The sequence below is a fragment of the Anopheles merus genome, chromosome 2R (assembly GCF_017562075.2).
Source record: "Anopheles merus strain MAF chromosome 2R, AmerM5.1, whole genome shotgun sequence".
Classification (NCBI taxonomy): Eukaryota; Metazoa; Arthropoda; class Insecta; order Diptera; family Culicidae; genus Anopheles; species Anopheles merus.
The window spans coordinates 41673358-41700377 of NC_054082.1; the positions used below are offsets into that span (position 1 = coordinate 41673358).

General features: G+C 41.3%; 1 protein-coding gene across 10 annotated transcripts; it reads left to right on the forward strand.

Annotated features, from left to right (window-relative positions):
* LOC121590876 (extended synaptotagmin-2) lies at positions 1-26767 on the forward strand. Of its 10 annotated transcripts, none has more exons than XM_041911004.1 (12): positions 4511-4610; positions 8792-8955; positions 9280-9691; positions 15693-15734; positions 15835-15975; positions 16092-16502; positions 17065-17235; positions 20415-20512; positions 23092-23140; positions 23317-23493; positions 23568-24590; positions 24662-26767. In XM_041911004.1, exons 2-12 carry the CDS (start codon positions 8951-8953, stop codon positions 24749-24751), a joined length of 2619 nt encoding a protein of 872 aa, XP_041766938.1. In that variant the 5' UTR covers positions 4511-4610; positions 8792-8950; the 3' UTR covers positions 24752-26767. The 10 variants fall into 10 exon arrangements, with proteins under 10 accessions (XP_041766944.1, XP_041766938.1, XP_041766939.1 ...); XM_041911005.1 differs by having other exon boundaries at positions 4577-4675; XM_041911001.1 differs by lacking the exon at positions 4511-4610 and adding an exon at positions 8407-8714.
* Positions 26768-27020: the final 253 nt, after the last annotated feature.

Sequence of the window (27020 nt, forward strand, 5' to 3'; positions counted from 1 at the left end):
ACACGTTTTCGTCCGGACGTGCGTGAGCAGTGCGTTCACCGTGAAGGTCGTGCCTAGGGGTTTGTAACAACATTTCATCCCCAGGTAAGTGGGGACCAGTCCAGTCAAATCGGAAGCCTTTCCACTCTCAACAGCTTCAGGCTAATCATACCGACAGCTAGCAAAAGTGGAGAGGAATGTGTCCTTTTATTAGAATCATTAGCTGGTAGCAGCCATTCGGGTTCCCTGTGACGCGAGCTGTTGAGTTTGTGTTCGAGATTACGCCACTTTACGAATCATCCGGATTAATCTCAAGTGTGTGTACGGTGCGGGTACGTTTGAGCGTGTCAAATTTTTATTTGCTAACTATATTAGCAACAGCAGCAGTAGTGCGTAGGTATGCAAAAGGCAACAACGTGAAGAGTGTGTGAGTGTTTGCTAGAGCAACGCTGCCCCAAAACAAGTGCTGTTGTGTAGAAGGGTAAATAGGTCGTAGTGCAAAAGTATGTCATTCTCTGTGTGAAGTCAGACCAGCGCGGGCTCAAGTGTGAGAGCGTGCACAGGTCCAGCAGTGCATATGGTTTGACAGGTGCAACCCGGAACGGATTCCCCGGGTGAACTGGCACGTGCGATCTATCAGCAGTCGACAAGTCAAAGCTGCCGAGAGCGTCCAGCGAAGGTAAGCTAATGCATCATTTGTCCAGCAATAAGTGTCACGCTGTGCAAGGGGAAGTGCTGGCGCTTATCAGTATCGCTCCTCGTTATTTCTAGCATGGTCTGTGAAGGGTAGCAGAACAGCGGGTCAAGGGCAGATCTGATAGTGGGTACGGTTTTGGGATATTGATAAAGCAATAGGACACGTTTCATCTAATGAAATCGTCTCGTTGGCGGAGGTTTGGTTGATTAGGATAGAAATTCAATTACTAGGAAGAAGCAATTAGCTCATCTTTTCATCGATTATAGCATTTGTGCCCGCAAAATGAAGTAGGCATCTGTAAATGTGTGAAATGGGTCTATTCTTCTCACGTTTGGTAGTAAATCTAATATTAATGATGCAAGCATCGATTTTTAGATGGTTATTTCTTTGCAATCTGCGGTGACCATCCAGCTCGACTAATGTAAAATCCAGTATTATCAACAAACACCCATCTAATGTAAAAGCTGTTCGTAATACAATTATCTCAAACATTTGATAAGAGTGAAATTAAGGTTTCTTAGTGACTTGCTGATAAGTTCAAATTTTTGAGATTGCAAGCAAGATTAGAAGACTGAAACGATACATTTATCATGCTAGGAGAGGTATCCTCAAACACAGCACAAAATAGAAATTGGATATGAAATTGAAGTATTTTTAATTATAAAATGCAAATGTTACAACTCATATCAAGCAGGAGTGATATGATGAGTTAGTAATAAGCGTTAGTATAGCTTAGGAGCATTAACTGTTTAATGAATTTGAATTAAAAATAATATTCAGAAATATTATCGCAAAGCACATTAAATTAAGTGTAAATATGACGTACCTTCCGTGAGAATTGGTAATTGTGTTTATGGTTAGAGCAAAAACACGACCACGAGAAAACGATGCAGAGTGCTTTTGTTTCTAGCGGAAATAACTAAGTTTCATTTCAAGGTGATTTGTAAGAAGGAAATACTAAATTGGCGTTCCACAGCAATAAATATGGTTGATTTATAATCTAAAAAAACGAAATTGATTGTCAATTTTCAAGGTAGCATGACAAAATTGAATTCTGTGGTATTTTTTTTTACTTTTGTTTCTATTCTTCTTGGATATATTTCAGTACTACCCGTTGGATATTCATTCAACAACCCGCAAGTAGCTTTAATTAAATGCTTCAAATTGTGTACATCGATAAAACCACCTAAATTAGCTTCACTCTTGTGGTGAAACGCGTAGGCAAGTCCTAACTTGCGTTGGGAGAGTTTTGCTCACAGTCACTACACAAATACTTTGTGTTCACGAGAAAATTAATTATGATTTAGCTGGACTGCTCGGCTGCAGTTTCCTCAGCATGGACGGTGTGGATGGTGAGCGATTGGTCCACGTGGACGAAGGCCCAAATTGAGACCGGGGAAATCAGTAGGATAATGTAGTAGTGGGTTGAGTATGTTTAATTTTTGCTTAAAAGGTCTTTCCAATTCTTGGAAGATGTCATTTTCGGGCAGAAATTATTAGTGGGTGGTAAATAAGCTAATATGCGAAAAACAGATGAAATGTGCTTGAGTATAGGTATGAAATAGAGTAGATTAAATCTTTCAAAAACGTATGTGAAGTAAAACTAAACTAGTTTCATCGCTTATGTAATAAAAAAGACAACTATATAATCTACAAATTTTAAACTTCATTTTTTTATTATTTTAGATGCGTTATTTAAATACAGTATAAAAAACTATGATAAGATATACTTATTACATAAAGACAATTGATTTTCGCTTTAATTTGCGTCTAGTATTATATTGTACTGGGTGGAAATGCTTCATACTGCCTAATATTATGCTGGAGATCCGTCACGCTTGACCTTTGATGTCCAGTTGTACATTTTTATAGATAGAGCAGAAGCTATCCAGTCCACTGTTCAAGATCTGACCATATTCCTGCGTGAAAGGTTGCTCTGTACCGTGTATTGAATCTCACGGGAGGCAAGCCACACTGACAGGTGATAAGTGTTGTCCAATTTGTCTGATGTCTTGTTAGAATCATCGTTAGGATGATAGCTTTATCTACATGCTGTTAAAATTGGCATGATAAATCATTTCGGCAGCGTATCTGGCGACCTATTTATACAGTCATGAATGTATGGTCATTAAAATAGGTACAAAGTAGATAAAAAAGAGTCGTAATATACTTGTTTTTTCATGTGTACTGCCTAATTAAAGACATTTGGTATTGTCAATCAATTCCTTTTGTATGTTTTAATGCAAAGATCTCCTTGTTCAAATAATGATTTCTATTGAAATGTTCATCTTTGATCTTCAATCTCAATTCAATCTGGAATGGCTTATTTATTTTGCTGATCATTTGTAAAATCTTTCATGATGAAAAACGTATCAAAATTTCGAAGAAACACGTCAAATTAAAAATTGTTCGTCAGATGTTATGACTTTTAGCAGCAAGAGCAGATGTTGTTAAATGAGCTATCATCATTGTGATTGCTAGAACGTTTTCACTAGAAACACGACAAAAGGATGCTAGATGGTGTATTGTCTGCCATATTGCCAAGACGTTTATCAAGGTTGACGTACGCTGTCGTCCTGGCAAGGATCGAACTACAGTACTACTGCCTGCCGGAAATTGTATTGTCCATCTGAGCGAATTTTCAAGCCTTCGGTAAATGAAAGATACTCCAGAGCAGAACCTAAATTTTGAAAAGCACCTTACCTGAATGTGTCTTGGAAGACGGAAATTGCTACGCCGGGAACCTGTTTGCGCGTTCGCAAGCACGTGGACTCGTGGACGCCACGGACAAATGCTAACCCTCGGGGCTAGGTCCATCACAACACTGTCAATCGATACGACCTGTTTTATTTTGTTGTGTATGTATTGTATGTTTTGCTTGCGTTTACAAATACAACTCGATTTTATTGGAAGAAAAGAGTGTAAAAACAATAAGCTCAATATTTTCCTTGGCAATACTTAATAAAAACATAATCATAGGTTACAAAGATATGCTTTTTCTGCTGGTACTCTTCCGGTGAGTATTTTATTCATCAGTTTCAAGCATGAGTATTCGATCACCCATTACCATAGGAAACATATGCTCGAGGGTTCTTCGCAGATGGATGATGATTTTATCCTTCAATAGCTCTCTCGCACTTTTCACTACTGTTGTTGGAATTCTTTGGGGAAATTAAGTATGTAGTTTCTTTAATTTAATCAACATTACATGTACCCAATTTTAAACGCATGTACTATACTTTTTGTCGTCAACACAGAACCCGGCTCTTACAACGTCAAGTGAAGCTCCAGACTTATGATGACATCATCGGCCATTCGATGCACTTGCCCATTCCCACCCTATTCGTTGAATCGGTTACTGGGGTGCTACAACAAAAAAAAAAAACATACTCAAATTGTTACAGCAAAGGGATCACACGAACACAATCACAAAACTCAGCTCCAGCTGGCAGCGATAGATTGCTCCCCAGAGAGTGAAAGAGAGAGGCGCTCGGACATGCAAAGGTTGAGGCGTATTTTTTGCCGCAAAGTAACGATCGTGCTTGGTGTGCTACTTGCCTCTTGCGATCTGCCAGAATCTCAAGGCGCACCACAAGAAGGTTGCGTACAGGAGATGACATAACACCGGCAACTCGCAAAACAATCGATACAACTCGACGATCCGGTATCCGAAAAGACCGGTACGCTGTTTTGGGAAGAAGGGCATGAAGTTGTTGAATGTGTTTGTGTGCAGATTGGTGGGTTTCTCCTCACCAGGAAAGAGCTTGGTGACTCCACTGACAATAAAATGGGCTGACATTGGTACGAAATGTGAGTTTGAGTCCCCACAGAGTTTGCCGTTCAGTTAGTTGGTGGCACGAGACGGAAAAAGTGTGGCAGTGCGTCGCTGCGGTCACGAGATTGTGATTCGATATTCGTTTGTTTCGAGCAAGAAGTAAAACATTTAAACTGTTTATAGCGGTTGAGAACGCAAACAAGCGGCTTCTTGAGCGGGGACAGGTGGTCATCTAATTTATATTTTTACGTTTAAGATGGTTCCTGAAAGTTTAATGCGCTTCGACAACGACGACAAGCTGTGGTTCGGTGTTTTTGGTTGCTCGTTCTGGATTATAAGCATAGATATGTGTGCTGCCTTTCGAAGCTTGTATTACATACCGAAAGAATTCGCTTAAAAAATCCACCGAGGCTTGTGTGAAATTCGAGGTGCCAGGAAATGAGAGTTTTTTGATGAAAAAAGTTGTCGAAACGACAATTCGTTCAGAATGTGTGTATAAATGTGAGTGATATTCTGTGGTTAAGGTTTGGCCCCAAATTTGGTGTTACTCACGACACGGCACAGAGCGACAGAGTGGACCCACTGAACTGAGCGCCACTAACGAAGGTCAAACGAAGAAACCATAAATGTCTGTGATTGGAAGTAAAGATTGAAGTTGAGGAAGTAAAATGTACGATGGTGTGATATCATCGTGCCCCTATGCAGACATCGTGCGAGTTGATTAATAAAGAATGTCATCATCACCGTAGCAAACCTTGTATGAGATTGGCACAATGGAAGGATGGAACGAACCTAGGGGACTTTATAAAACCTTGGCATCGTATGAATTCATTGATTACATATTGATGGCTGAGATACTTTGCACCTCTGCATCTACCACGTATTCATATTAATGAAGAATACAACGATCGTTTAGATCTGGAAACAAAAGTTCGGCTTAAATACAATGTAATTGATTGTTACTCTAAAATAATATGATTCAGTCGCTGATAGTACGTACGTGACGCACTGAAGTGGTCAAAAACATTTCCCCAAAAAAGAAATCCATTTTTAGAACGCTAAATTAATTATTGACATTTATCCACAACGTGGCCAAACATTCATTTTGGATTACTGTTTATAAGCTGGTATAATTAATCGTTTAGTCTAATGGCACAAACAACCACACTTACCTGCCAGAGCGAAGGTCACGCTATGGCTGCCGATAAACATGTATGATGTGTTTTTATTTCTGGCTCTTTTCTGGCTAACATTTATGAAGTATTTCAAACCCATTTTCCTCCATTGGATTCCTGTAATTGTTGAAACATTTTTCAGTATCGCTTTTTCGCCTTTTCTCTCGTTTTCTACAATCACAATCATGAGCAAAGAATAATCAATAGCGAGGACGGCAAATGTCGCCAACGAACAGTGCGTTCCTTGTTCGATGGAAAATCGATTTTGTTCCCAGACCAGACAACCTGCCCGGCGCCATCTAGACAGTGTGTTCCAGATAGTCGACCAAGCTATAGAGATATGGGGAAAATTGTCTGCTGCATACGTTTATTTTTTTTTGTCAAGGAAAAATGAAGTGGTAGTTCGGTGATGTGGCAAGATGATGGTGAAGTACTTGGGCGAAGTTAAACAGATTAATGTCAACCGGTAAGGTAAAAGTGACTTACATAAGTGTTTGATGAGACCGATATTGTGAGTGTCCCAGATTGTTGGCAGTATTTCGGTTGATGAAGTGCTTGATGAAAGATTCCTAGGTGTTTTGTTATGTTTAAAGGAGAATTGTGCAAAAGCAAAATTTCGCCATTTGTTGTGATTGAGTGAAATTGATGATTAAAACATTACTGTTGAAAATCCGATTTTGTAAAAATAAAAGAAGTTATTGTAATCGAGAAGAAATAGATTTCTTAAAAATGGAAACGAGAGAAGCAATTGATGCTAACGTGCTGCCCCAATTGCATATATTTAGGCGAATTGTAATTGAAGTCAAGAAAATGAACCACGAAGTCAATTAGAATATTATTAAATACATTGGTTAAATTAAGAAACGCGTTTGCCTTGCCTTGTCTTAATATACTCCTTGTAGAAATTTGGCATTTTTAATCTCCTTCTTCTTCTTTTGGCTCAACAACCGTTGTCGGTCAAGGCCAGCCTGTACCACTACTTGGGGGCTTGGCTTTCAGTGACTTATTGATCCCCCCATAGCAAGATAGTCAGTCCTACGTATGGCGGCACGGTCCATTTGGAGCTTGAACCCATGACGGGCATGTTGTTAAGTCGTACGAGTTGACGACTGTATTAGAAGACCGGCTTGGCATTTTCAATATTCACTTAAAAATGGAGCATAGAGACATCTGACATATGGATAGCAGTGCGATCTATAGATTTTGGAATTGTTGTTCAGGTGTTGAACTATACTGCTACTCAGCAACTGCTACGAAGAAAATCATTCTGAAATTGATGGCTAAGACCAGGCATGAGCTATGAGCGTGTTCAACACATATATTATAATTTACCATAGCTCACATGTATCAGCCATAGGACACAACGCTCTCTCGACCTGAAATGTTTGAAGAATTTACCTGTTTTTTGTAGTCTTATTAGCATCGTCTTTTGAACTAGATTTCATCCATCCATTAATACCACTTGCTCAGTTTGCTTGCAATAAGCTTAAAGGCTTATTTGTCTTGTGCAATTCGTAGCTTCTCAAGCTTTGAACAATTAATCATGCACGGCTGTAAAATCGAGTCGAGCACGTTTGTACGACGATTGAAATCTTAAGCGCTCAGTGTCCAAAGGAATCACCCACTTCCGTCACCACCTAATAGCGCTAATTACGCTCGGTGATATTTTGTGTCTGGGGAAAGGTGACATACCCATACTCACTCGGTGGCACGGGAAGCTGCTCCCTTGTTTACCCACACTAGGTTATCACTCACACTGTTCATAACTGCACGTATGATGTTCACGAGGATGGAGACCGAGGAATGGGTTTTCGAACCAATAGGCGTACCAAGGGAAGAAATTCTGGTCATAGTTTATTTTTAGCGAACACGATCAGCGTAACTGCAGCGATGTGGCTGGTGTTCGTTATAGACCTTGTGCCGATACATCAGCGATCAGCGACTCCGTTGAGTGAGATTGGTTTTTAGTATGGGAGCAGATTGATTCTGTAGGATCGTATCTATCAGTTGAAAATGTTTCTCGATGCTCTTATTGGTTGGAGCTCGAAACAATCGATCGTAATGCGCCCGAAAACAGCATTGGCAGCAAATTATTTAACATTACACCCATCCACACCATACGCTATCATCCGTAACGATGATACCACTTCCGTTGCTTGGATCTGGCGTTAACCTCTTTGTGACAAAAGTGAGCTATTATATTAAAATATTTTTTTTATGTAGAAAAACAAAACCATTACTAGTATGAAAAAATATAGAAAACTTATTTACTTACTACATGACGTAAAATTGTGTGCTTTTTTGAACTAATCTCCAGTTTTTCACTGACACAATATTACTAAATTAAGGAAAGATAGTCAATGAATATGTGACCTTGCATAGGCAGTAATACCAATTTAAATAATTAAATAAAAGGGCGTCCCTTGCATTGACTTTCTGCCCTCTCTTCAAGGGTTAAGATGATCGTCCACCGTAATAAACACATGTTCTTTCCACCCGATTTCTTCGGGTGCACGATCAGCTCAAAAGTGGGAAGCTCGAGGTTGTACCGTTCGAACGTATTTGCAAGTATGCGTGTCGTAGCATACGCGCACCGGCCCTGGTGAAGTCATCCGCGTCGCGGACGTTGTTTTCATTCCTCAGCCCTGTGCGAACTCTGGCGCTGCTCGCTGCGCGATATCATTCACAACGCGCAATACTATGCGCAAACGATCAACGTGGTACGTGGAGCGCACACAAACGCGCCACATCAATAGGGTTCGTTGGTGTATGTTATACGCTCATTTGCCGCGATCTTTACTGTCGGTAGGTCGGTCTAACATCCACATCAGTTCTGGCCCGACCAGTGCGTTCCCGACCAGTGTGGTTCACGTTCGCGTAGAAGGTGGTCAACGGTTTTTACGTCGAGGTTATCGCAAAAAAACGGTACCAAAATTCGAGGGGCCGTGGTAAATGTTGTTGTGTCTCACCATTATTAGTATTCAGTGACGGGAGACGTTCTACTTTGTTGACCGAATCCGGTTTCGGTGAATGAAACGCAGTTTTGGAGAATCATATTCGTGATTCTATGTTCAAGACCGCTGAAGCTGTACGTTGAAGGACATTTAGTGTGGCAGACTTTATGTTGCTGACCGTTTGTGTGTTTACTTTGCATTTTGGTTCTAGAATAGCATCTTGATCTAAAATAAACATTTCGATCTTCGGTGCCGTGGAGTGTGGATGGAAAACAGTGCCGAAAAAGTGTATTTTGAGTAAAAGGTTTGGTTTGGCGGAGAGTCTGGAGGCGATCAACAGCGTTCAGTTGTGTAGCGTAGCAGCATCAAAATGAGGTTGGTTCGATACGAAGTGAAATAGAATGAAACATATTGAATAGATGAGAAAATAAGTAACTGCATAATAATATATAAAAAAACGACCAATTCCTCTTTAATAGTGGAATAGTGTCTCTACACTATTTTCTCTGAAAAAGTCGGTAAATTAGATCATCGTTCATACTGAAAAACAACGTTGTGACTTAAGAAAAGATGTAAATTTAATTATCAGCACGTTCTTCCATGTGTGACATTCTCCGGCTATGATGTCAACCCACTGCAGCATCCACTGCTTACGCTAATATTCATCTGTTTCCCTAATGTTTTTTTTCTACCAAACAGTGACTCACTCACCGACCAGCATCAATCACCGGACTCACCTTCCAGCAGTGAGGTCGACAGTTTGCTGCAGCCACCGTCCAGCGAAGCCAGCGAGATGGCGGGCGCCAGCAAAGAGCTAAGCCCGGAAAAGCAATCAGCACCGCCGGAGTCCTCCGAGGTGGCAAAAACGAAGGACGACAGCATCACGACGCTGCTGTACTCGTTCGCAAAGAAGGTGGTGACGGTCGGCATCATCTACTTCGTCGGCTACATGGGCTGGTCGGTGGCGTGGCTCATCACGCCCGTCATCCTGTCGGTGGCACGCGAATCCTGGCGCAAAACGAACGACACACGACGCAGCGTAGCGAAGGCGTCCGCTCTCGCCAACGATAAGGAAGTCATCCTGGCCCGGCTGCACGATCTGCCGGCTTGGGTAAGTGCACGATCGTAAAATGTTTGGGGGTGTGGGCAGGGCACTGGAGGGTCGTGATTAGTTTCTAGAAGTGTGCATCATAGTGAAGGGTAAAGGTTTGGATGATATTTTGGTTATCCCTCCCAACGCTACACAGTCGCATAACAACGGCCTCACCTATGGGATTATATTTAGCTAACTCAGAGACTGTCCGGTAGGATGTATGAGAGTAACTCAGGGGACAATCATGATAAATCCAGTCAACATACACGCCTGCCAAACAACACAACTGCTTGACACGCAAACGCTTGCAGGTGATGGGCTTTGCTTGAATGAAGCTCAGAAAATCCGGACAAGTGTTTGTATCCAGCAGTAGGTATATATGAATCACACTCGCCGTGATATCATGAATGCGTGATGTTTAATCCATCATTAATAAGCAATGTTTGAGTGAGAATGACAGTGTACTACGTGGACAACCTTTTGGTAATTAAACTATTGATGAATTTGAACTTAAAATTGGTTGAATATTTGGGAAATGAAATCTTTGCATAACAGTTTGCATTTGCCACTCAGTTTTGTATAGCGTTTTGCATACATTATGGCGTATAGTTTGGATTGCAAATAATTGGTTTTGAACATTTAAAATCTATCAAAAATAAACAGATGCAAAAAGCGTTTTCATTTCTGATGTATAATATTTAATTTACACTCGGAACTATTGTTGGATAGTATTAATGACAAAATGGTTTTTTGTCACTTTGACGTCGCAGCAATACAAAAAAATGAAGAAATACAAAATGGGTCACCATGAACCGTTGTACCGGTGCTGTCATTAATATTAAAATGGCACATTTCAGTAATGGCATCGTAAACCTACGGGCAAAGGGCGAAACCTCATACAGAGGTGTAGCTAAAACATTCATGCTCACCATTCGGGGGATGCCGGAATTAACAACGGCCGTAGAAGTGTCTACGTTGCACCCGGCTGCAATTTTTACACTGTGCTGTGTCTCGAAAAAATACAGCATTGAAATAAGCTATTTTGTACACCGAGCGTCATATGATTAATTTGTGCTCACACCTAGGTGCCTTGGGGTATGGGGGCCGATGTACCTTATTTTCGTCGTAACAAACATAACAAAACTATAGGCGCCCCAGGGTTCTCGTTCTTGTGTCAGGGTTTATTTTTGAACACAAGATCATTACCGGCGGGTAAGTGCTCTTACCGAGTGTAAATGTTTTGTTTGACAACAATTCCCATTTACCACGGTACTTCGTGACTGGCGGCGTGCGACTGTATGATCTTTCCACCCAAAGCCAGGCATGAAGCGTTTGGGATGAGCTGAACCTGCCACCGACACAATGGTAGGGTTACAGGTTAAACACGCTGAATCTTTAATGCGCATAAACTTGTCGCTTTCTTGCATAAAAAGGGTTGCGGTGGGCGAAGTCTTAATTATCAAAAACCCTAAAGTACGTCAACAAACACATGGAAGGTGAAGAACACGCTTGAATGGGATTTTTCTTCTCTTCTTCTTCTGTTTCAAGACTTTTGAGAAGAAACTTGCACTCTGAACCCAATGACCTAAAGCAAAGATTGTATGCGGAACAATTACTCCGATGTGTGTAATTTTCGCTGAGCTCGAACAAAGCCAACCTGCATAATACATGCGGTGTTTGCATTAGTGATGGGCGGATCGGCCAGAACCTACCGGATTGGAGCCATCCGTAAGCGAACAAGTGTCGTACGAGTCAACTCCAAAGGTACAAGTAGGTCCAGTAAGTGCAACGATTTTAGCTCCGAATGATCAGTAGGTACCATAAAGAATAAGCGATGTTTACCCATTGGTGCAGTGGCTTCAGGTCGGGTTATGAACCTACTTTGACCCGACCCGTACTCGCTGCACCAACGGGTCGAAGTCGCTTCTACTTTCTCGCACCTACAGATCATTCGAGTCGCCCGAACTAGTTGCACCCACGGATCGAATTTGATACCGACTTTGACGTAATACACCCTTTGCACCCACGGGTCTGAATCGATTCCGACAGCCTCGCACCAGACTCCGGGGCAGGTCATGAAATGAATTGTATATCCCATCACTAGTTTACATTGTTTACCACCATTATCTAATACGGGTGGCAGTTGGATTTGCTTATTAATAATATTGAGCTAAGATAAAACGTTCCCTACAAGACATTGGAAAACAAAATCTGAACTGTGTATGTTTTTAAATTGTATTTTATTGAAAGTACGGTTTACTGTCCAACAATATGTTTTATAGTTTTAAATTGAATTAAGAACATTAATAGGATCATCAATAGGTTCATTCAGTTAATACATCATTTTACGTGACATCGATAAGACCCACAAACTATGCATTATAACATTTAACTTTTTTTTTCATTATCTATGATTTGTAGAAGAAGTACTATTTCTTGCTTTTACTTGTGATTTATTGTATACAATAATTTTTGTAATAAACTTAAACAAGAAAGTTAGACAACACTTAGACAAGATAAACCCTTCAACATACATTGAGAACGCCTGAATGTATGCAAATGGCAAATAATTCGTTTTTTTTGCAATTTATTTGGTTCATCGTTCTAGCTAAAATTTAATGTCGTCATTAACAACACAAGCTGTGAGAAAATATTTCAAACCGGTTTACGAATAGGATTTAAAGTCGGTTGTTGAAAGCTGGCCGTATCAATTGTATTAAATAAATTCATATTACTAATTAAATAACTTAGTGGCGGTCCCGTGGTACAGTCGTCTACTCGAGCGACTGAATAACAAGCCCGTCATGGGTTCAAGCCTAGAGCGGACTGTCCCCCCGAAGCAAGGATTGAATATCCGGCTGCGTGGTAATGAATTAAGTCTCGAAAGCCTGTATAGGTCGGCATTTCATGACTCCAAATAGAAAACTTAAAAAAACTTATCTTTACTAATGCAAGACTTGCTATAATCTAATGCTGCCAATTTTATAACCATGTTTCTCAGCATTAGTTCCATGCTTAGTTTTTATTTTTCTACCACATACATACATGAATATATACTGTGGAATACGGCATCGAAAGCAAATTGCACCATTTTTACCGGCGGGCAAACGGAACAAGCGCATAATATCATATCGTGGAAAGTTATCAAATTCTACTAGCGGAGCGAAACATGCACGATCACATATTAATTTCATCTCTACCAGCATTTATCTCAGCATCTCATTTAAGATAAAGCCTGCTGAAAATGGACTCCTGCTCAATTGTAACCTAACCCAATATAATGTTTAGGTTTAGCGCTTAGGTTTCCATTTTTATTTTTACACGTATATCGCTTCACCGTCTTTGTAACAAGTTCGTGAAACATTGCGTACTGTACCATTTTTATGTTTTTACACTTCACTGAAGTATTCTTGTTCAGTCATGTACAGGTACTCATCACCTTGCGGATAATACGCCGCACATGTACTTTTCAACTGCCATCAGGCACCTATGTGGTGGATGGAATGATGCTTCAATATATGCAAAGTATGTTCAATTTTCGGCTTATGCCGTGCGTACCGCTGTACGATGTTTACTCGACGGATTTTTGTTGCCGGATAACCGGTAGCCATGCACGTGCACTTGTACCCAGTCACTATCGATCAGCGGCCGTTAGGGTGCCGGGTCTGCCGGGACAATTTACATGATATGAATCCCACGTGCGATGCTAAACGATATCGGTGTTATGCTGCAAAGAAAAGCCTACACCGACCCCGCGGCACCCAAGTGGATTGTTATTTCTACGGGCTTAAAGCTGCTGTTGGTGATGGTGGTTGTGATGGGTTAATGTACAGCACAACATGTCGAAGTACTCGGTTGAGGGGACTGTTTGCTTTGCGGGGCGTAAAAAGCAGGGCAACACACACTAACACTGGTAATCGTTTTCCACTCCAATGGCGCTGGTAAGTGGTGTTATCCTGCCTTCGTAAATTCAACCACCGGCCCGTGGACCATTTCGGACCGTTTCGGTGTTAAGTGAGTTTCAGGCATACATGACGGTGACCGTGTCATGTTGGCAGCTCGTGGTGCTACCATAGCACTACACACAACATCAAAGGATGTCGCTAGAGGCACGTAGGTGGGTATACTAATTGCAACCGGAAAGCTTTTTTCCGCAAGGTTACCCCCAACGGTAGAGATAGTGCCGGCTTCGTGCTGCTAGAAAAGTGCAATTGCGGCACTATTATTTATCTTCTACATCAAGAATTATCGGACAACGTTCATTAAGGGTTTGAGGTAAAGGAACTTGTTCTCGGGGTTGAGCCTAATTGAATCCAGCCATGATAGTATCAACGATGGTATACGCCTGGTAGCTTGTGGGTCAAGTGAAATTAAGGTAGCTAACACAAGGTTATGAAAAAAGTTAAGGTCGTTGACTTATGGGACAGGCTTTTTTGGTTCATGTTAGCTTTAAATTGATTTTTGTTTGTAATACAGTGAACCCTCTCTTATTTGACACCTCTTCAATTTGAAAAACCTCTCTAATTTGAACATTTTCCACAGTCCCTTCATTTCCAGTACATTTTTGTCCCTCTAATTTGGAAAATCTTTATCTCTCTTATTTGTATATGGTGTTGCCATATGTATTGAATGATGAATGCTCAAATTGGCAATCGTGTTCGCAGTTTCCTATAGCTGCATTAAGGCTTATAACAGTTAAGGCTGCATACTAAATGTTCTGTCTCTTTCTAGTTTGTATGGACCATTCATTCACTTTCAACCTCTGTAATTTGAAAACCCCTCTTATTCGACAGTCCCATCGCCTCTCAAATAAGAGAGAGTTGACTGTACAACTATTTCACTTCTATAAGTTACTATACAATGTAATATTGTAGGTTATGTGGTTCGCAAGTCATATTTATTTTACAAGAATAGAATAGTAGAGAATAATTATTTTTCATGAACATATGGTACTTATGGACTTATGATAGGTGATGACAACGAAAATGGTGCATTGTGATTACTGTATTTATTTGCATTGTTCATCATTACTAAGAGTTTTACTTTTAGTTAATTGTTATAACTGATGTTTTTTTTTTCAAGATGTATTGAAGAAAAAGCACGGTCCTCGACTCCAGACAATCAAAGTCATATGTAAGGGTTGATTTAACGAATATAAGATGATTTATACTGAATAACTATTCCTTGTACAGGTGTTCTAGAGAACCTAAGAAGTTAGATGTTAGAAGATTATTAGTATCTTTATAATATGTACTTATTTTCTTACTTACTTTACTGGCACTACAACCGCCTTGTGGTTCAGGCCTGCTGTAAGAATATTGTTAACAGCCAGTATCCTTGCACGCAATTCAGTTTTCTTTGACTTTTGACCCGAGTTTATTTAAATCTTGACCGACTTTGGAATGCCAAAAAGTTAAATGCATGTTGAAAAATGTTTTCATGCCGGGAAACTTGCGTAAAAGTTCTAGACTGCAAAGCCAGCTATCGAATGATGCCATAATGTTCGATATGCTAAAAACAGTAAATACTAAGCTCCCATGTTTTGCATGTATTTTTAAGCTATTATTAATTAATAGTTGTTTTTTCCTGACGTGGAAGTACATTTATCTTTATAACCCATTATTGTCTACTGTTTTAAAAACATTGTTAATTTTTCAACCATGTGGGAAGATGATACACATCGAAATTTTAACATGTTTATTCTTATTTTTTTATTATTCTATTATTTTTTCTATTATTAAAAAACACGAATATAGTGAGGTATATAACCACAGTAAAGCTAGCAAATTTACTAAATAATAAGAAAATAAAATGTTTGAACCCGTTAATTTAGAGTAAAGTTGTATCTTGTGTGCAATATTCCATTATAGACAAACAAATATTCAACTATTACTACTACATGTTTATTTTTACCTACATAAATGCTACATAATTTGTTATACACACACGATTCTAAGATCGTTTTCCAAATGCATGTGTTTTTATAACCTTTTTAATCGCATGCCTTTCCTTCCACCAGGTATTCTTTCCTGACGTTGAACGTTGCGAATGGCTTAATAGGGTAAGTGTTGTAACGGAGATTGATGGTAGATGGTCTCAACATCGATGGGAAAATGTAATCTGGTTTTTCTTCCATGTAATCTCCCCACGGCCATGTACAGATCCTGAAACAAGTCTGGCCCAATGCAAACTTTTACGCGAAAAATCTCATCAAGGAATCGATCGAACCGAACATCCAGCAGGCGTTGGCAGGCTACAAGCTGAACGGATTCAAATTTGACCGAATGATTCTGGGAACGATTGTAAGCATTTGCATCTGTTATGTGTCTTTTTTTGTCTTCACTCAAAACAAACAAACAAAAAACGCTCAAACGTTGAATCTTGCTTTATTCATGAATACTTTCTGAAATTATACCAGCCACCACGCATCGGCGGTGTCAAGGTGTACGACAAGAACGTGTCTCGCAATGAAATCATCATGGATCTGGACCTGTTCTATGCGGGCGACTGCGATATCAGCTTCGCGCTCAGCGGGCTGCGGGGTGGCATCAAGGACTTCCAGATTCACGGCACGGTGCGCGTAATAATGAAGCCACTCATTTCCCAGATGCCGCTCATCGGCGGGCTGCAGATATTCTTCCTCAACAATCCCAACATTGACTTTAACCTGGTCGGCGTGGTGGATCTGCTCGATATGCCCGGGCTGAGCGACATACTGCGAAAGATTATCGTGGAGCAGGTGGCCGCCATCATGGTCCTGCCGAACAAGCTGCCTATCGTGCTGAGCGATGGGGTGCCGGCACTGTCGTTGAAGATGCCCGAACCCGAGGTAAGTTTCTTGTGCTCGTGGGCTTTGTGCAAGTAATCAGCATCATCGGGTCATCGTTGAAAGCGAGGGATGTTTTATGCTGCTTATTAGCCGGATGATGAATCGGGCAATTTCACGAGTGTCGGTCGATTTGGGGCGGTCAAACCGTTGGTGTTGCGGTGATTTTATTGCATAGGGAAATTTGACTCCTGTGCAAAAATTGACCTTTTTTCGTTCTTTTTGTTTACATTAACATCGTTTTGCCCTGTGATATATTCCTTGACATTTGTGTCTCTTTTATAGGTGGATTGAAAGATTAGAGTAATCTGAAATATTGTTTTTGTATTTAGTGTTTTTTTTTGTAAGTGTAATCTATCATTACATTCTTATCATATTTTACATATGTATATTCAAACATGCCACTCATTCAATGGAAAATCTCATCAATCATACCATCGACAGTATGCTCTCGCCATACAAACATTTTATTCCACAGTGAAAGCACAAGGTGTTTGTAAATAAAATCATTAATTTCATTTCTCGTCCCTTTTCTGCGCGATCTGCGTCTATCGTCCTACCACAGGGCGTACTTAGGATTCACGTCGTCGAGGCGAAGGACCTCATGAAAAAGGACATCAGCGTGCTCGGCAAGGGCAAATCGGACCCGTACGCCATCATTTCCGTCGGTGCACAGCAGTTCCGCACGCAAACCATCGACAACACGGTCAACCCCAAGTGGGACTACTGGTGTGAGGTAAGTGGCCACAGCGACCAAATAACGACAACGAAATTTGTGTGCCTGGGGTTGTTTGTTAGTTGATTTTTTTCTGAAAAAGAGACTGGAAAAAGCGACGAAAATAGAGAATGTGTTACGTTTGCCAAAGGAAGGCGAACCGCTACTGGAAACGCTGGACGTGATACTCTTCGGCGTTAAAGTGTTTTCCACCACAAATCTTCGACGTCCTTTTATTCGCGTTATCGGTTTCGCCAGCATATTTTAGCAGTTATTACACAGTTATGTATGCCAAATCAGTGCAGGTCCACAGAGTACCCTGTGGGTCAGGATACAGTGACGCGACAGGTGTCCATCGGTCGGCCACTCAAATGGATGTCATGGGGCTGTCTGTTCGTCCACCAACTTTCAGCGGCAACGCAAATCCAATCAACACGCTAATCTGTCTCCTTTCTCTACCCGGTTTTGAGATTGTTTGTTTTTGGTTTAAGCTGTACAGTGCACGTAATGTGTTCTAGTTGTTTTGTTTTTGAGAAGGTGCGTCTTATCCACCTGAGGATATGAAAGTATATTTGCATGAATCACTGTATGAATGTTACTGAACTTAACCCACTGGTAAACGTCGTTACACTGTGATATGAGCATTTGATGTTTACTTTTTACTCTCTTTAACTCTTAGTTGAAGTTGTGGAGCGTTTGCATGATGATGTGATGTGAAGTGTGTGTTTTATGCGTCTGTAAATATAAAATACCCCGTTAACAAGCTAGCAAGCAACTGTTGAAGGTATATTTGCCATGAGATTTGCATAACTTTAGGCGTTTGAGGTACGTATTGCGTATGATTTATCATCCTGGGTTAACATTGACGTGATACGCCTGATTATACCTAAAGATATGCCATGTTAATGGCAAACATACCTTAGTAACGCCTAGCACAAGATTATGTGTCTTCCCTTCCTTGGGCAATTTGTAGGACAATTTACCATAATATGATTTCTGAAATAGATCGTTTGCCTTTTACTGACGGACGCAGATGAAATACCAAAATATAAGTTGTGCACAAAACAAAATAATGGAATTGCAATCTATAAAATTGTATATACATTTCTTAGCTCAGTGTTATTACCAGCACAGTAGTTAGGCTATCCATCGACAAACACACAAGAACGCTAGGACTCATCTTACAGGAATGTTTTGCATATGCTAGCGCAGGACCAATGCATGAGTAGAGTAGAGCACGACACAGATTTCCATTTACTCAGCCCGCAACGCTGCTCGATGATTACGAGATGAATTAGTTACGTTTATTTTGTTTTGGTCTACCGGTTGATATATAAAACAGGTGTTGAATATATTTTATACGATATTTCCGGACTACAACACTCCACCTCTCATGGCGTAGAGGTATGCACGGTATTGTATTGCAAAAGCTGCGCTAAAATGCTGCCAAACCCGTACGCTGCAGCTATCATGCTTCCATCGGGTATGGGACTGAGCTGTAACAGTATTATAGCTTGTGCTTATCGCAAACGCTCCCGACCGACGCCATAGCCGACAGGACAGGTGATGGACGGTTCATGTATGTTTGTCTTTTTTGCTCGCTCCTCGTCAGACAACTCACTTGTTACGTTTTCTGCGACATTTTGCCGTTACTTTGTGACAAGGGAATGGAAAATAAGTAGAAAAAATGCCCCAAATACCTCCAACAATTCATGTCAAAGTAAAACGTGACATGTTTTTGCATCCCTTGTGTATCGTGAAAGATCTGGCCTTGCTGCTGGTCAGTGTTCATTAAATTTCATAATGCCAAAGTTTGCAGTACTGGTATAGACGTACCGTGAAATCTTGCGTGAACTTTGTTTCGTTTCGTTCGTTGGACACTCAATAAATCATTATTAGGATTCGTTTAACAAAATTACAAACCAAATTACAAATTACAAATTGGAAAACTTGGCAAAGTAATTGGGCTGGAATCGTTGCAAAATCGCTCAGAAAGTTCTGAACATAAGCGTGAAACAACGATCAAACCTCCTTTACATAGTCACATGATACTCGTAAACTCATGTAACCCTAAACACTGCTGCGACCTACACACTTCCCCATACCTACAGGCCTTTATCCACGCGGAAAGTGGTCAAACACTTCAGGTCGTGATCAACGATGAGGACGCCGGCGAAGATGAACTGTTGGGAAGGTGAGCCAATTCGTTGTTTATTGTTATTTTACACTCCGTTATTATGATTTAGTTTATTTTCCCAATTTCCCACCCTCTCCATGGTTTTGGTGATTTTGTTTAACAAATTTACCAACGTTCATTTTTTGAACGTACTGTTTTGTTTTTGGTTTTCGTATTGGTATTGGTTACTTCCCAAATGGTGTATGCGTTAGGCCTTGAATTGTTTGGTAAATAATTTTCTTTACTAACATCACTCTTCATTTAATTTATTAAATGCGATTACATTGCTTGTTTTCTTCAGTTAATATGTTTTTCTCTTCTATTAAAGTTGTTTGAATAATTTGTATGAGTTTAATGTTCTGTGTGTATGTTTTTAGTAATCCCAGTAATCAGTATCATGCCCATTATTCCCTAACCCAATGAACATGTTGCCATTCTTCTATTGCTTTTGTATGTTGTTTAATATGTTTAACTTTTCTGTTAATCCGTTTCGTTCGTTTCCGTTAGTGTTTTATAAGTAAATGAAATGGCCAACCCAAGTAAGGAATGCGCCTTGCCCATTGCGTTGCTAGCGCCGTTATCGTGTAGCTGTTCCCATTTTGTTTTGTTTGGTACCTAATGTTTGGCTCCGTTGTTTAGTTGAAAACCTTCTCCTTGTTTTACGTGCTTTTGGGTATAAGTGCAGACGCTGTTGATCGTTGTTATTGATGTTGTTAATGTTGTTCGTGGTAAATGTTCGTTCGTTCGGTTGTTCGTACGTGCTGCTGATTATTCACTGCGGTATTGCTTCGTTTTTGCGCATTCTGCAACAACTGTTTCATCGTGGATAGCGTGTGCAAAACATAGATGAACGGAAGATTTAATCAACGTGAACAATAGTTCATTTTGTTGAATACCAATGGGTGGCATGATTCTGGAGTCGCTCAATATCGAAGGGGGCGAAACAATGTCCCTGGGGTTGAAGGTTCACTAGGAGAGCGCGCGTGAATGGAGCACCGACACTAATCCGAGTCTAATTTTCTAGGCTGAAGTCAATGCCATTCTTAGGCAAGAGATTGAACTCAACCTGTGGGATTATGATCCAGGCTTTCCCGGGGTACAGAACGACGATTTCCTTGGCAGGTGGTGATGAGTTTCCATTTTCTTTTCCTGTAGTTTTCGCTTATGTTTTCGTTTGTTATGTTTTGTTTTACGTTTTCATTCACAGTTTGTTTACATATTTATATTTTCTTGTTCCTGTTATATAGTTTGTTACTTTCTCCTGTATCTGTGCGCGATATCATATGTTCGCGGTTTTCGTTTTCTTGCGTTTGTGTTCTATACATGTTTTGTGCGTGACCTGGGGATCATCCGGTTTTGATCCATACACACACACCCGCTCTCTCTCTCTCTCTCTCTTTCTCTACTCCTCTGTAACATTAAGCGTTTGTTGAGTGCTTGGTTTGTCATTTCGCTCGTGCCAACATGCGTCTACCGTCGTCATCAATCTAACGTACTGTACAGGTGTGAACTGCTAGGCAAATTAATTACAAATTACATGAAGACGTCAGCTCCGACCATCGACTGCGATCGCCACGCGTTACAGCTTACATTGAATGTATATTATAGTCATAGTTGGAAACGTTTCATCATCACCTCTGTTAGCTTTCTCAGCTTCCATCATTGCCATTAGCTGATCGACAGGTGTGATGCACCAACGGAGTTTGCTGTAAATAAACAAGCACCACACAGACTGTGTTGTATGTACTCACCATTCCTTTATCGATTAGTGTTGTTCTCCCGGCACTACCATACTGCATTACGTATGATTAACGAATGCAGAATGTAAACATTTTCTCCTTGTCTGGGCTTTTTTGACACATACACACCAAAGAGAGCTTTTTTCACACCCCTGAGTGCACAAATTAGGGTTGCCCCGCGGCAGACGGTGGCAGCAGAACGTCGTGATTAGCATATAGTCGACCTACTGTCCCGATGTACTTAGCTGGCAAACCATTAGCGGATACTAATCGATTCGATATCCTGTTTACCACTAACACAGCACTAACAAAATATTGTTCTTTCTTCTTTCTCGTTCTTCTCTGTCTATTTTCCCATGTTTTGCGCTTTCCTCGTTCACATCACTGCGTTCGTGCGTCGTTTGTATTGCGCGCGTGTTACCCCGTGATCTGTGTCTGGCTGGCAATGCTGCGAGCGTGGTTAATTGTTTCCACAAACACGACTGAATTCCTTTTCCAAATGGCACAAAAACCATTACTAACCCAACTAAACGCTGCCGACTCACGGGCGATGATACGCTATCATGCGCCATCTTTTCGCCATAACGGCCTCGGCATTCTCCCTTTAACTACCACCACTCCCCTATTTTCTATTACATCCGATTTCCGCTTCGACTCCATCTGATCGACGACCTAACCGACTCATCGCAACATCACCAACATCAACATCATCGCTAACAAAAACACACCAAAAAACCCCGACCGAAACCGACGACAATCCGCGCGTTGACGACGAGACAGGCGTGTGTTGACGTTACGCATCAAACGTTGATTGGCATAAAGTTGTTCGACTGGGATCGAACCGGTGACCACGACCCACTAGGAAGGTTCGCAAATCAAATCAAACACATTTTGCAGGCAGTACAATCATATCTTGTATTTGGCTAGCGCCATACATATTTGTATATGTATATCTATCAACATATCTCCTATCCTTTTGCTCTATCTCTGTTTTGCTAGTCTAATCTACACCATTGTACTCCATTTTTTTTAAACTCTCTAACCCGGCTCCACGCTCTGCTCATCATCTTACGATCGTTCTTTTGCTCCGACCGTTCTATATCATTGCTTGGGCTTTTGCTCGCTTCTGTTTTGGGTTTTCATTTAGTGCCTGTTGTCTTCTATGTTTAAAATTGATGTAATGTTTAAAATTGATGTAATACTTCATTCGCTATCTTATCCGCATATTGGAAAGTAAAGTTGTAACGAAAAATATATCATCCATTCCTATCATTCGATGTTCCCTTTGTAGCTCTTTTATTGAAATTTCTTCTACTTAATCTGATGTTTGTCATATTTTTAGATTGATAAAGATTTTTTGGCGAAACCTATTTAACTATATATGTATTTTTTCCATTCTAGTTTACAGTTTACGTAAATGGTCATTGTTTAACATTGTATTGAGTCTTGTAGTAAACATTGAAGTTATTGGTCATGTTTTCTTTATTTAGTTTAGAAGTTTGTTAGGTTTTGTTTCCATTCCTCAGGCGTGCCATTTTTGCTAAAGATTACTTTTGTATTTTGGCAATGCTTTTGCCTTTCTTTTAAATTCCCTCTCTCTCTCTCCCTATCTTCAGCAACATAAGGGAGATTGGTAACAGTTTGGGTATTGATTGCACGTACTTTGATTTTTGATGGTTTGTTTAACTGCTGGTGCTGGTGTTCTAATACTATAACATTTTAAAATTACCCGTTTTTGTTGGCTATTTTATACCTTTTTTCAATAATGCATATGATAAACCGTTTGTTTTTACCACTAACTCATAAAAACCAATCATGTACTACATTTTGCATGATTATTGCTTAACCTTTCCTTTTTTACATTTTCCTACTGAATGCGTTTTAAACGAGAATAGTGAATAATTTTATTTTTTTTCTATCGTCTTCTCTGCAATGGTTCGTATTCGCTCGACGCCTAAACAGAGCAACAGTGGAAATCAGCAGCGTTACCAAGAACGGTGAAATCGACACGGTGAGTAAGAGCTACAGGTGGCAGGGGTGTCAAACTTTTCAGTGCTCGCAGAGCATTCGGTTGAATTTGTGCAGAAATTAACATTAATTTTCAGTGTTCAAAGTTTCCCCTGATCCGAACTGTGATGAGTTAAATAACATTATTCTTATTCTTATTCCTTCTTATTCCCCTTACAGTGGCTGACTTTGGAACAGGCAAAGCATGGGTTGGTGCATCTACGCATGACTTGGTTCAAACTGAGCTCCGAAAAGTCTGACCTGAAGCAAGCGCTAGAAGAAACGCAACATCTGCGTGTGACCTCTATGAGCACCGCACTGCTGACCGTTTTCATTGATTCGGCTAAGAACCTGCCGGTAAGTTTGTCGTGGCGCTCATCGTTTGGTCGTAGTTGACAGGATTCTAATTGCTCCGTTTTATCCCCGCACAGCAAGCACGCCAACAGTCACAACCGGACCCGTACCTGGTGCTTTCGGTGGGCAAAAAGAACGAGCAAACCTCGGTACAGATGCGCACGGATGCGCCGGTCTGGGAGCAGGGCTTTACCTTCCTGGTGGGCAACCCGGACAACGACACGCTGCAGCTGAAGGTGATCGACCAGAAGACGGGCAACACAATCGGCACACTGACGTACATCCTGAGCGCACTGATGGAGAAGAAAAATCTCGAGATCATGTCACAACCGTTCCAGCTGCAAAAGTCCGGCCCAGAGACGAAGATCATTATGTCGCTGTCGCTGCGCATCCTGAAGCGCCACCGGGAGCAGGAGCCAGCGGTCACCACGCCGGACAAGGGACCGGCGTCCGAGGCGGACAGTGTGCTGTCACGCACCAGCTCCATCCGCACCTCGGCGTCCCACGGTTCGCAGTCCGGTACGCTGCAGCAGCAACCGTCGACCGGGGACTCGAACGCAGCGGAAGCGGCCGCCCTGTCCCATCAGGGTAGCGTCCGGAAGCAGGACTCGCGCAAGTCGACCACCTCCGCCATCATGGAGCAGATGTCGATCCAGGAGGAACCGTTCGTCGTTTCGACGCTGAACACGGTCATGATGGCAACGCCACCACGCAGCCCGAATCTGAGCGACGGCGGCACGGAGCTGTTGCGTCGCAGCCCAAGCACCACGTCCTCCTCCGGCTCGGCTGGCCTCGGGCGCATCCAGCTGACGGTGGCGTACAGTGTGCAGCGCCAGCGGCTGCTAGTGATCGTGCACAAGATCAACAATATTCCGCTGAAAGATCCCAACAACATTCCGGACCCGTACGTGAAGCTGTACCTGCTGCCGGGCCGGTCGAAGGAATCAAAGCGCAAGACGAACGTGGTAAAGGACAACTGCGATCCCGTGTTTGACACCACGTTCGAGTACATCATCTCGAACGCAGAGCTGGTCAATTCGGAGCTGGAGGTGACGGTGTGCACACAGAAAGGGTTCTTCGGCAGTCCCGTCATCGGAATGGTAGACAGTTTAGATGCAAAAATCGCACAGAAGTGTGTGTGTTTGATGATTTGTTTCCTCCTATTTTTCAGCAAAAACTCTGCCTTAGCGATCCGGACATTTCGAGCGGACAGGGCATCAAGGCGTGGTACGATCTGCTGCCGGAGTCCAAGTTTGAGTAAATCGTCCTGCCAGCCCGATCAGCATAATGCGCATTAATTTTAGCAAGCAGTGTAAGAATTGTGATGCAGCTTAGCGGCAAGCCTAATGATTAGATAAGAAGAAGCTTGTTAAACACACACACACACACACACACACATACACAACGAGCATTTTATTGGGCACAAGCATTCAACGGCTAACGTTTGTAATTAAAGTGCACCCAGTGGGCAACATTGAGCCAGAGAGCTGACACAATATAGGTGGCGAGCTATTTTATATAAGCAAACGACGATCAAAAGCGATAACTATGCGGTGATGATGCTGAAGCAGCAGAGATATAGTTGTGGCATGTATTTTTTATGCTTGATTAATGTTATTTTGATATCTATGTATGGTGCAAGCTACTCCGCATTGATATTTCTGGAAGAAAGCAAAATACTTGAAAATGCAATTCAAGAGCAAGCAGACAGAAAACAGTGATCTTTTGGATTGTTTAATAGATTTTAACAGCAACAAAATGGAATTTCGGGTCAGTTGTGGCTAATTGTAAGCCTAGACTAGACCAGTACTTAGAAGTGAACACAAATACAGCAACTAATATTCGATCAAAATATGTTTTATTTTACGTAATCGCGCTTGGAGCGTCACACCAAGCTGTGAAACTCGCAGGAATCCTGTTGGTACAGGATTTGCATGTTCTTGTTTTGTGAATCATACTAGTGAATTGCATCAGTAGAACGTTAAATGTAACATCAGTGGTAGAGGATGGGTTTATTCAAGCCTAATTATGCGGAGAATGTGTAGAGCTAATGTTTTTGCAGTAGAATTTTGCTAAATAACGAATGTTACTCTGTACCATCAACACACCCAGTCAACCTCTATAGCTCAGCGGTAGACAGCAGTAGTAGCTCTAATAGTAAGCTCCGTTTGAAAAACAGGATTCTCTCCCTTACGTCCAGAGGGTCGGCATTCTGTCCGGAAACTGAACGAAAGTTGTCTCCAAAATGTGTCAATTATTAGCCCACACTCCTCGTGCAAGAGGTGATGGGTCGCGTAGTGGAAAGAAGTAGATACTATTTATTCAAGGGCGGTGGCACACGAGTCGGCACCGCCTATTTGCTAAGCGGATGGGGCGTTGTGTTGTACGATCACCTGGAACGGAACTGGAAGTCTCTGAGGCTGAGGCGGAACTGTGTCGATTGCTTCAACGATTGAGCTTCAGGTACCAAACACGTATCCAGTGTGTGTGTAAATAGGTCTTTGCTGCAGTACACAGTCCACGGTTTGTAGCGGTATGCACATGCACATGCACAATCAATACGTCCAACCATTACTTCACCGTGTGTTTGACGCACGGACGGTAAAAAATGAAAGCGGGTGTTGAAACCCACCCCAATGCAAATATACATCCACACAAACAACACACACACCTAAAGCACACTTGATAAAGCAAACATCTAAATCAGTAAGAATATACACAGAGCTTATAGATTTATAGCGCAGCTGAGCTTACTCTGCAACTTTGAACGAAACTTCCCACTAAACAGTCATGTATTTTCGCACCATATTTCTACAGCTTGTCATGTAAGCATTTGCGCTTCGGTAATTTCAGAAAATCAAATACAGAACAATCGCAAACGTCCATTTAAGTAGATTCACAAAACGAGTGAGAAAGGGAGCCTTGCGCGGGAGTGCGACAGGAAGGAAACAAAGCTCTACAGCTCGACCCGATATAACATCCATTTGCACGTAAATTAATCGACATCGACTGCACGTTGCTTGTATTTGCACACACGAACAAACGCCAAGGAGTTTTGAAGAACTTTAAATCACTTTTTTGAATAATGATCGATTCAATGTACTCTCAGTAATTCAACGACGGCGTGATAGTCCAATAAGATGTGAACAGCTATCATGAAAAGATAATAAAGCCTTTTACTTGTATAGTGTACATCTCGCTCCATCGCATGCTGGAGGGACAGTTTTAGGTTTATTTTTTTCAATCGAATAATAAAAATGGCGCCTAAAACAGTGTTGTTTACTTTGAAGTGTATATCATACGTTCCTCATCATACCAGCAAATCGAGATTCGGGTGAGTTTATTGACCGTAGTTTCGGTTGGATATGCTAAACTTTGTTTAAAACCTAAGCTCGGCGTGCTCGGTCGCTAGTGGGCTTTTGTTTTTGTGCGACCTTAAACGGTGACAAAATATTCAAATGCATTAATTTGTATTCATCGCAGCGGCTCGAAGAAACCTAAAGGTGTAGAAGAGGGTTTGGCAACGTTTT

What these genes read in the sequence shown, in the direction of transcription:
- LOC121590876 (XM_041911004.1), top strand. An exon ending in TGAAGATGCCCGAACCCGAG is followed by an intron (nt 16,503 to 17,064) that starts GTAAGTTTCTTG and finishes GTCCTACCACAG; the next exon opens with GGCGTACTTAGGATTCACGT. An exon ending in GCAGTCCCGTCATCGGAATG is followed by an intron (nt 24,591 to 24,661) that starts GTAGACAGTTTA and finishes CCTATTTTTCAG; the next exon opens with CAAAAACTCTGCCTTAGCGA.